Source organism: Eubalaena glacialis, chromosome 4, assembly GCF_028564815.1.
Source record: "Eubalaena glacialis isolate mEubGla1 chromosome 4, mEubGla1.1.hap2.+ XY, whole genome shotgun sequence".
Lineage (NCBI taxonomy): Eukaryota > Metazoa > Chordata > Mammalia > Artiodactyla > Balaenidae > Eubalaena > Eubalaena glacialis.
Window position 1 is genome coordinate 182,219,850 of NC_083719.1, and position 10,809 is coordinate 182,230,658.

The 10,809-nt window shown below is 52.9% G+C and overlaps 1 protein-coding gene across 1 annotated transcript; it reads left to right on the plus strand.

Annotated features, from left to right (window-relative positions):
• The first annotated feature begins 241 nt into the window (after positions 1-241).
• On the plus strand, positions 242-10,511 carry GTF2F1 (general transcription factor IIF subunit 1). The gene is made up of 12 exons (XM_061188846.1): positions 242-692; positions 778-824; positions 1,403-1,475; positions 2,813-3,006; positions 3,859-4,029; positions 8,289-8,473; positions 9,037-9,190; positions 9,280-9,461; positions 9,567-9,640; positions 9,714-9,852; positions 10,037-10,154; positions 10,270-10,511. Exons 1-12 carry the CDS (start codon positions 681-683, stop codon positions 10,472-10,474), a joined length of 1,554 nt encoding a protein of 517 aa, XP_061044829.1. The 5' UTR covers positions 242-680; the 3' UTR covers positions 10,475-10,511.
• Positions 10,512-10,809: the final 298 nt, after the last annotated feature.

Consider the following 10,809-nt stretch of genomic DNA (forward strand, 5'->3'; position numbering starts at 1 on the left):
CCCATCCCCACCTAAGCCCTGACCCCTCCTGGCTCGGTTCAACGTCCCAAGGGCCCCTGGCCCGACCATTTGGCGAGACGATAGGGTTACCCCCGGGGTTGGGGTAAGAAATGAACCCCAAAGAGGCTCAGGTAGTGCCGCAGCAGTTGGGTGTGAAGGAGAAGGCCTCGGTTGCTGTGGTAACGCGGCCACCTCTGACTCACTTCCGGAGCGGAGTAGCGCATGCGCAAGGCGTCCAAGAGCCCAAGAGCTGGGCGAGTTTCTCCCTCCCCTCCCAAGATGCCCGCGGTCGTAAGTGGGACGTCACGTGGGGGGGCGTTCCCACGCGGCGTGATGGGGTTATCGGCGCTATATATTGCGGTCAGCCAGCGCGCCAGGTGCAGAAGGAGTTGTCTTTCGCTCGGAGTCGGCTTCCGCGACGGGGCCTGCTGGAGAGTTTCGCTTCCGGTATAGGCGGCCGCGCAGGCGCAGGTGTGGCACGAGAGACCGAGGCTGACCGCTGACCTAGCGCCGCCTTCGGATTGATTTTCCCAGGATCTGCTGTACCCCGAGCTTGGGGTCCTTGATCGGAGCCAGAGGCCCGACCTTGAGGGTGGCTTCCGCGGGACCGAGGGACGCGGACCCCGGGGGAGGCGAAAAGCACGAGGTTCGGACCGGACCCCGACCATCGCCCATCGCCCATGGCGGCCCTCGTAAGTGTGCGGCAAGGCGGTTCGGGGGGTCCAGGTGGTGGGCTCTGTAGCCCCTCACTCACCGTCCTGCTTTCTCTCCCCTCAGGGCCCCAGCAGCCAGAATGTCACTGAGTATGTCGTCCGAGTTCCCAAGTAAGTCCCTGACCCTCACCTCCCCCTCTTCCCTCAAAAAGGGATTAAAATCTTCACGAGCCTCCAGGCGTGCCTGGCACCTCCTGATTCTCCTTCCAGGGCTGGGGTTGAGCTGAGGCCTCTGGGGCATCACTTTTTTGAATGGAGTGAATGAATGAATGAGTACATTAATATACAGTTAAGACGCAGCCCCCTGCCTAGCATTCCCTCTGGCAGGAATGCCAACTGTGACTCTGCTGGGTGGATTCTTGTTGATCCTGCAAAATTCAGTTCCGGGATTTTCCTCCTTCAGGAGGCATTCCCTGCCTGCCCCCCCGCCCCCCCCCCTCCCGCCCAGGGCTGAGCTCCCAATTATCCCCACATCTTGGGTTCCCAGAATACTTTGTCCCTTTTTTCTGAATGGGGTTGGGAGTATGGATCCTACTTCCCTGACAGACTGGGAACCTCTGGGTTCTTTAATGGGTCCCCCTTGGTTCTTTTATGGGTCCCCAGCATGACCGCGGGCACAAAGGGCTGAGCCAGGGAGGGTTTACTGAATGAATGAATGATTGAGCACTGCCTCTTCTTGTCCATTCCAGAAATACCACCAAAAAATATAATATCATGGCTTTCAATGCGGCCGATAAAGTCAACCTCGCTACTTGGAATCAGGTTAGTCCGGGTTCTGAGGGCGTGAGAGAACCCGATCCTGGCCTTGGTGGTTGTAATAGTTGCTTAGTTGTTATAGTAACTAAGGGTTAGTATCCTTAGCTGTCCCCAAGTGGAGACAAGTGATGACTAAGGCCCAGGCTGAGCTGCTGGGCATCCCTGGGGGTGAGATATGTCTGGCCCTGCAGGAGGCTTTCTCCTGAAAGGAGAAGTTGTGCCCACTGATGGGCAATTTGGACCGAGATTTATCTGGACAAGGGAGGGGGCTGCCTCCTACAGATGATCTCAGAGCCCCCATTGCTGGAGGCTTTCGAAAGGTCTTTGGAAGCTGTCTTAGTTCGTAGAGGCTGCTATAGCAGCATACCAGAGACTGGGTGGTTTGTAAACAAGACACTTCTTTATCACAGTTCCGGAGGTTGGAAGTCCAAGATCAAGGTGCCAACAAGATTTGGTGTCTGGTGAGGGTGTGCGTCCTGTTTCGTAGCTGGGTCCTCACCTGGCAGAAGGGGGACGGAGCTCTCTGGAATCCTTTATAAGGGCGCACATCCCACTCATAAGCCTCCACCCTCATAACCTAATCATCTGCCAAAGGCCCCACCCCAGATACCATCACACTGGAGATTAGGTTTCAACAAATGCATTTTGGGGGAATTCCCTGGTGGTCCAGTGGTTAGGACTCCACGCTTTCACTGCCGAGGACCGGGGTTCAATCGCTGGTCGGGAAACTAAGATCCCACAAGCTGCGCAGCAAAAAAAAGCAAAGGCGTTTTGGTGGGACACAAACATCCATCCATAGCAGAAGCCGTTAAAGGGTTAGAAACAGAATTGTAAAGTGATTTTGCCACTGTGGGGTCGAGGGCAGGTGAAGAGAGGACAGGGCGGAGGTGAAGACTCTGGTCCAGGTGAGCCATGATGGGGTTTGGAGCAAACAGGTTATGAAGTGGTTGGATTCTGGGGTTTCTTTCTTTTTCTTTTCTTTCTTTTTTTTTTTTTTTTTTTTAAATTTTGGAATTTTATTATTTATTTTTTATACAGCAGGTTCTTATTAGTTATCTGTTTTATACATATTAGTGTATATATGTCAGTGCCAATCTTTTTCTTTCTTTCTTCCTTCCTTCCTTTCTTTCTAACTTTTCATTGGGAAATAATTTCAAACTTTCACAAAGCTGCAAAAATTGACATAGTACAGGGCTTGCCCAGATCCCTTCACCCACATTCACCGAGTACCTTTTCGCCAAGCAGGTGGCTTTGAGTGCCCGCCGCTCAGCTTCGGGGGAGGAAAGGGTGTTGGTGGTGGGATCAGACCCCCGGATGAGAGGTGTTGCTTCCTGCCCTCCCAGGCCCGGCTGGAACGCGACCTGAGCAACAAGAAGATTTACCAAGAGGAGGAGATGCCCGAGTCGGGCGCCGGCAGCGAGTTCAACCGCAGGCTCCGGGAGGAGGCGCGGAGGAAGAAGTACGGCATCGTCCTCAAGGAGTTCCGGCCCGAGGACCAGCCTTGGCTGCTCCGCGTCAATGGCAAATCAGGACGGAAGTAAGTGCCGCTTCCGACCGCACTCCGCGGGTGCCCTCGGCTGGACTTTCATGTGCCTGCTGTACAGCGGGGGCAACAGCCCAGGAGTGACAGCTCAGCCTCCCGCGAAGGGTTTTACTTGGGTAGATGAGCCGAGGGGATGCCCGGGCAGGAGCTCTGAGGGCCGGGATGCCGGAAGCCCGGGCTCTGGTACTGCGGCACCCAGCGAGGGGCCACCTGGGGTTCGGGGGGTGGGGAGGACAGAGGTTAGGGGGATGAAGGGCACTCCGGCAGAACAGCGAGCACGAAGGCACGAAGCGCCGAGCCCTAGGGACTGTCACAGCGCATGACAGTGACAGGGTGGGCAGATGGATAGGGCGGTGGGTGCCAGGCTGCAGCTGGACTGTGGGTGGGCTGGGGCCCAGGGGAGCCTGGAGGCTGTCGGCAGGGAAGGGGCACGCTGTAAGACTGCCTCCACTTGTGGGTGACGCCAGAGGACAGGAGGGGGCTGGCAGTGGTTCAGCCCCCAGGAAGATTCTGGAGGCAAATCCGGAGGGGTCTGACTGTAGGGCCCTGTGCTCTTCATGGCCAATCTAACAGGGTCCTTCGAGAAAGGACCATGACATGTATAATGCAAAGGAACCCTAAGCCCTCTCTTCAGGGTGGGGAGCCGTGCTTTCCAGATGTGGAAATCCAGGCTCAGACAGTCGAAGGGCCAGCCCAAGGCCTTCCAGCCTCAGATTCTGCTGGGAGGACCCAGGTGGCTCTGGAGAGGGGGCAGGCCTGGGGTTGCCGGGGGCGGGGGGGGGGGGTGTATGAGGTTGGGGCTGGTTCCTCTTCCTCTGGCCGACCGTAACCTTGAACTCCATGCAGGTTCAAGGGCATAAAGAAGGGAGGTGTGACAGAGAACACATCCTACTACATCTTTACCCAGTGCCCTGATGGGGCTTTTGAGGCCTTCCCCGTGCACAACTGGTACAACTTCACGCCGCTGGCCAAACACCGCACGCTCACGGCCGAGGAGGCCGAGGAGGAGTGGGAGAGGTGGGTGAGGGGGCACGATTGGAAATGAGGTGCATCCCCCGAACTTTGTCCCGGGTTGGGAGCTGGGGACTCAGGGTTGACCAAGCCAGATCTCACCAGCCCCTCAGGGAGCTCCCAGTCCAGTGGGGAGATGGACCTGGGACCATCAGGGATGCACAGGGCGTGCAAGAGCCAGGGATTGGGGAGTGGCTGAGCTGAGCCCTGGAGCAGGAATTGGTGAGCAGGGTGGGGTCTCCCTGGCCTACATGGCTTCCCCCAGGCAGGTCTCACAGCTGGATCAACTGCTGGTAGAATACACATAAAATAACATTTACCATTTTTAAATGCACAGCTCAGTGGCATTAAGTACGTTCACATTGTTGCGCAGCCATCCGCCCCCTCCACCTCCAGAACTTTCTCATCTCCCCAAACTGAAACTCTGTCCCCATGAAACACTGACTCCCCATCCCCTCCCCCAGCCCGTGGCCCCCACCATCTACTTCCTGTCTCTGTGGATTTGAGTCCTCTAGGGAGTGGAATCAGACAGTGTTTGTCCTTTTATGTCTGGCTTATATCACTGAGCATCATGTCCTCAAGGTTCATCCACGCTGTAGTGTGTATCAGTGCTTCATTTTTTAAAAATTTTAATTGTAGTAAAAAATACGCAAAATTTATCATCTTAACCATTTTTAAGTGTACCATTCAGTGGTGTTAAGTACATTTACATTCTTGTGTAACGGAGCTACATTCCTGTTTTTCTTTTTTCTTCCAGTTTTATGGAGGTGTAATTGACATCCAGCACTAAGTTTCAGGTGTACAGCATAATGATTTGACTTACATACACCATGAAATGTTTACCACAATAACTTTTAGTGAACACCCATCATCTCATATAGGTATAAAAGAGAAAGAAAAAAATATTTTTTCCTTGTGATGAGATCTCTTAGGGTTTACTCTCAGTAACTTTCATATATAACATACAGCAGTGGTAATTAATCATAATCATGTCATACACTATACATCGCTAGTACTTATTTATCTTATAACTGGAAGTTTGTACCTTTTAACCACCTTCATCCAATTCCCCCTCTTGCCACTTCTGGTAACCACAAATCTGATTCCTTTTTCTGTGAGTTTGTTTGTTGAAGTATCATTGACCTACATCACTATGTTAGTTCCTAGTGTACAACCCAGTGATTCGATATTTCTATACATTTCAAAATGACCACCACGATGAGTCGAGTTGCATCATCACCATATAAAGATACTGTGTCATCGTTGACTCTATTCCTATCCTGTACGTTTTATCCCCGTGACATTTATTTTGCAACTGAAAGTTTGTACCTCTTAATCTCCCTCACCTATTTCACTCATCCCCTCACTCCTCTTCCCTCTGGCAACCACCTGTTTGTTCCCTGTATCTATGACTCTGTTTCTGTATTGTTATGTTTGTTCTTTTTTTTTTAATTCCACATATAAGTACAGTATTTATCTTCCGTATCTTGGCTATTGTAAATAGTGCTGTAATGAACATAGGGGTGCATATATCTTTTTGAGTTAGTGTTTTTCTTTTCTTCGGAAAGACACCCAGAAGTGGAATTTTGGATTGTACGGTAGTTTTAATTTAATTTCCATACTGTTTTCCACAGTGGCTGCACCAATTTACATTCCAACCAACAGTGCACGAGGGTTCCCTTTTCTCCACACACTCACCAACCCTTGTTATTTGTTGTCTTTTGATAATAACCATTCTGACTGGTGTGAGGTGATATCTCATTACAGTTTTGATTTGCATTTCCCTGATCATTTGCGATGTTGAGCATCTCTTCATGTGTTTGTTGGCATCTGTATGTCTTTTTTGGAAAAATGTCTATTCAGGTCTTCTGAATTTTTAATCAGGTTGTTTGCTTTTTTGATGTTGAGTTGTATGAGTTCTTTGTATTTTGGATATTAACCCCTTATCAGATATATCATTTGCAAATATCTGCTCCCATTCAGTAGGTAACCTTTTTGGTTTGTTGATGGTTTCCTTCACTGTGCAAAAGCTTTTTAGTTTGGTGTTGCCCTATTTGTTTATTTTTGCTCTTGTTTCCCTTGTCTGGGGAGACATATCCAAAAAAATATTGCTAAGACCAATGTCAAAGAGTATACTGCTTATGTTTTCTTCTAGAATTTTTATGCTTTCAGGTCTTACATTTAAGTCTTTAATCCATTTTGAGTTTATTTTTGTGTGTGGTGTGAGAGAATAGTCCCATTTTCTCAACACCGTTTATTGAAGAGACTGTCTTCTCTTCATTGTATATTCTTGCCTCCTTTGTCATAGATTTATTGACTACATAATATGCGTTCATTTCTAGACTGTCTATTCTGTTCCATTGGTCTATGTGTTTTTGTGCCAGTAACATACTGTTTTGATGACTGTAGGTTTGTAGTATAGTTTGAAAGCAGGGAGCATGATACCTCCAGCTTTGTTGTTCTTTCTCAAAGTTGTTTTGGCTACTTGGGGTCTTTTGTGCTTTCATAGAAATTTCAGAATTAGTTTTTTGGTTCTGTGAAAAATGCCATTGGTGTTTTAATAGGGATTGCATTGACTCTCTAGATTGCCTTGGGTAGTATGGTCGCTTTAACAATATTCATTCTCCCAATCCATGAGCATGGTGTATCTTTCCATTTGTTCGTGTCATCTTCAATTTCTTTCTTATAGTTTTCTGAGTACAAGTCTTTCACCTCCTTGGTTAGATTTTTTTTTTTTTTTTTTTAATAAATTTATTTATTTATTTATTTATTTTTGGCTGTGTTGGGTCTTCGTTTCTGTGCATGGGCTTTCTCCAGTTGCGGCGAGCGGGGGCCACTCTTCTTCGCGGTGCGCGGGCCTCTCACTGTCACGGCCTCTCCCATTGCGGAGCACAGGCTCCAGACGCGCAGGCTCAGTAGTTGTGGCTCACGGGCCTAGCCGCTCCGTGGCATGTGGGATCTTCCCGGACCGGGGTACGAACCCGTGTTCCCTGCATTGGCAGGCGGATTCCTAACCACTGCACCACCAGGGAAGCCTCCTTGGTTAGATTTATACCTAGGTATTTTATTCTTTTGGATGAGATTGTAAATGGGATTGTTTTCTTAATTTCTCTTTCTGATAGTTTGTTGTTAGCGTGTAGAAACACAACAGATTTGTATATATTAGTTTTATATCCTGCAGTATCATTTATTAGTTCTAATTGTTTTTTTGGTGGTGTGTTTAGGATTTTCTGTATATAGTATCATGTCATCTGCAGACAGTTTTACTTTTTCCATTCCAATTCGGATTCCTTGTATTTATTTAGTTTTTCTTATCTGATGGCTGTGGCTAGGACTTCCAGTACCATGTTGAATACAGCTTCATTCTTTCTTATATACTACCCATGAATTCTGCTCCTGTTGTTAGGTACAATCCTAAGACTCTCTTTATTTTTGTTATTTTAAAAATTTTTTATAAATTTATTTATTTATTTTTGGCTGCGTTGGGTCTTCATTGCTGCACACAGGTTTCTCTAGTTGTGGCAAGTGGGGGCTGCTCTTTGTTGTGGTGCACGGGCTTCTCACTGCAGTGGCTTCTTCTGTTGCAGAGCACGGGCTCTAGGCACACGGCTTCAGTAGTTATGGCACACGGGCTCAGTAGTTGTGGCTTGTGGGCTGTAGAGCACAGGCTCAGTAGTTGTGGCGCATGGGCTTAGCTGCTCCGTGGCATGTGGGATCTTCCCCAACCAGGGCTCGAACCCATGTCCCCAGCATTGGCAGGCAGATCCTTAACCACTGCACCACCAGGGAAGTCCCCTAAGACTGTCTTTAAATGCAATCACATTTTTAAAAACTTTCATCACCACTGTAAATGGAAACACCAGTACCCCCTGTCATTAAAAAGAAGGCACCCATGAACTACAACAAAAGCGACGGACGTGACTCTATCATATGGCCTGATTCTGTTGCCCGAGAGAGGCCCTGAGCCCAAGCAAGGTGCTGGGGCATCAGCATCACATGAGGCCTTCTCCTGAGGGACTCCGGGCAGAGCGGGAACTGAAGGAGGGCCAGCCCTCCCTGTGTGATCTCAGGCTGTTGCTGTCATACATGTGCGTCCCCATGTGTGGGGTCAGATCGTCCCTCTGATCACCTACATGTGTCTGTGGTTCCCCTCTGGGGAATGCCCGGTGGAAGTGCAGGGTGGCACCCGGGACAAGGCCCAGCTCCTGGAGGCGGGCTTTGGAGCCAGGCCCCTTGTCAGCCCCTGCTGTACCCCCCGCCCACAGGAGAAACAAAGTCCTGAACCACTTCAGCATCATGCAGCAGCGGCGGCTCAAGGACCAGGACCAGGACGAGGAGGATGAGGAGAAGGAGAAGCGTGGGCGCAAAAAGGCCAGTGAGCTGCGCATCCACGACCTGGAGGATGACCTGGAGATGTCCTCTGATGACAGCGAGGCCAGTGGCGAGGAGGGTGAGGCTGGCGGAGCCCCCATGGCTGGGGTGATCGGCACAGCTGCCTGATTAGTGCCCGGTCATCATTTATCAAGGTGGCTGTGTGACGACTCAGAGAGGTTAATGCCCCTGAAAGGAAAACTTGGTTACTCATGGCCCCCTGGGCCCGGGAGCTCGGCCGCTTGGGGAAGCGCCAGGGTTGGTAGGGGGCAGCAGGGAGCCACAGGAAGGCCTCGGCCACGGCCTCAACTGGGGTTTCCAAGGAAACGGCTTAGGACTGGCCAGTTTGAGTCATGCCAGTGGGCTCTGGGCCAAGGCATGGTCTCTGGCTGCCCAGGTGATACAGGGCAGGGATGGCGGCCCTGCGTGTGAGAGAGAAGGGGGTGGTGGGGGTGTGGAGTCGGGTTGGCCTGTGGGTGAGAGGTGCGCCCCTGGGCCAGCTCTTTGCCTCTTGGAGGAATTGGGGCCGGTCCTGGTGTCTCTCCCCAGGGGGCAAAGGCCCCAGAGACATCAGGTGTCATCGAATATGCAAAGCGTGAAGCGTGGCCATCCGAGCCCCTCCCCTTGTCTCCCCTTCCCCAGGCGGCCGAGCCCTCAAAGCCAAGAAGAAGGCGCCGCCCAGCAAGGGGGGCAGGAAGAAGAAGAAGAAGAAGGGGTCAGATGACGAGGCCTTTGAGGACAGTGACGACGGGGACTTTGAGGGCCAGGAGGTGGACTACATGTCCGACGGCTCCAGGTGAGGCAGGCGGGAGGCGGGTGCGAGACCCTGGGCCGGCCCGCAGACGCACTCCCTCACCCTCTGCCCGCTCGCTCTCTGTCTTACAGCAGCTCCCAGGACGAGCTGGAGGGCAAGCCCAAGGTCACCCAGCAGGAGGAGGGCCCCAAGGGCGTGGACGAGCAGAGCGAGAGCAGCGAGGAGAGCGAGGAGGAGAAGCCGCCCGAGGAGGACAAGGAGGAGGAGGAGGAGAAGAAGGCGCCCACGCCGCAGGAGAAGAAGCGGAAGAAAGGTGGGTTCGCCGCCCCCGACCGCGCCCCAGGTCCCTGATCTGGGATGGGGCTGAGCGGGAGGGCGGGGCTTCCGCTCCTGACGCCCCGCCTCTGGCCCCACGCAGACAGCAGCGAGGAGTCGGACAGCTCGGAGGAGAGCGACATCGACAGCGAGGCCTCCTCGGCGCTCTTCATGGCGGTAAGGCCCAGCCCGGGGCGGGGGGGACGGGGTGGCCCCTCCAGACTCACATCCCCAGCCCCGGTCTCCGCAGAAGAAGAAGACGCCCCCCAAGAGGGAGCGGAAGCAGTCGGGCGGCAGCTCCCGGGGCAACAGCCGGCCCGGCACGCCCAGCACGGAGACGGGCAGCACATCCTCCACCCTGCGGGCAGCCGCCAACAAGCTGGAGCAGGGTGAGTCGCCCCACCCCACCCTGCCCGCCTCACCCTCTTGACCACGTCCTTGCCCTCCCTTTCAGCATCCTGTCTGCCTGCCCCTGAGCCCCTTCCACATGTAATCCCGGCACCGCTGGCCCGGGGTCCCCCCAGGGGTCCAGCCTCCCCGCCGCAAGGTTCAGCCCCGCCTCTGCTCCCACAGGGAAGCGGACCAGCGAGACGCCGGCGGCCAAGCGGCTGCGGCTGGACACCGGGCCCCAGAGCCTGTCGGGGAAGTCCACCCCTCAGCCCCAGTCCGGGAAGTCTACCCCCAGCAGCGGGTAAGTTGGCGAGGATGGCAGGACCAGGGAGGGGGCTTGGGGGCCCCGGGGGGGGCCCCGGAGGGGGCCCTGGGGACGGAGGGCCGCCTGCTGACACCCACCTGCCCACCTCCAGCGACGTGCAGGTGACCGAGGATGCCGTGCGCCGCTACCTGACACGGAAGCCCATGACCACCAAGGACCTGCTGAAAAAGTTCCAGACCAAGAAGACGGGGCTGAGCAGCGAGCAGACGGTGAACGTGCTGGCCCAGATCCTCAAGCGCCTGAACCCCGAGCGCAAGATGATCAATGACAAGATGCACTTCTCCCTCAAGGAGTGAGGCTCCCCCCTCAATAAACATGCTCTGTTTTCTAGAATCCTCGGGCTCTTGATTCCCACACTCACCACTTCCTGTCCCACTGCCCATCTGTCACCCCACCCTCTGAGTCTGAGGACCCCAGTGTTTTCTCCACAGTTTACTTCTCTCAGTCTCCAGTCCCCTGCTTCTGAAACCTCTAGAACTTAATCCTCTCCTTACCCCTCAACCTCCTCCACTGAGCTTCTGCTGCGTGATTTCTTTCAGGTCTTCCATTTGACCAGTTCTCTCTTTAGCTGTGGCTTATCCACCACCTAAACCCATTCAGTACTTAGTTTCACTGTCTGTTTTCCAATTCT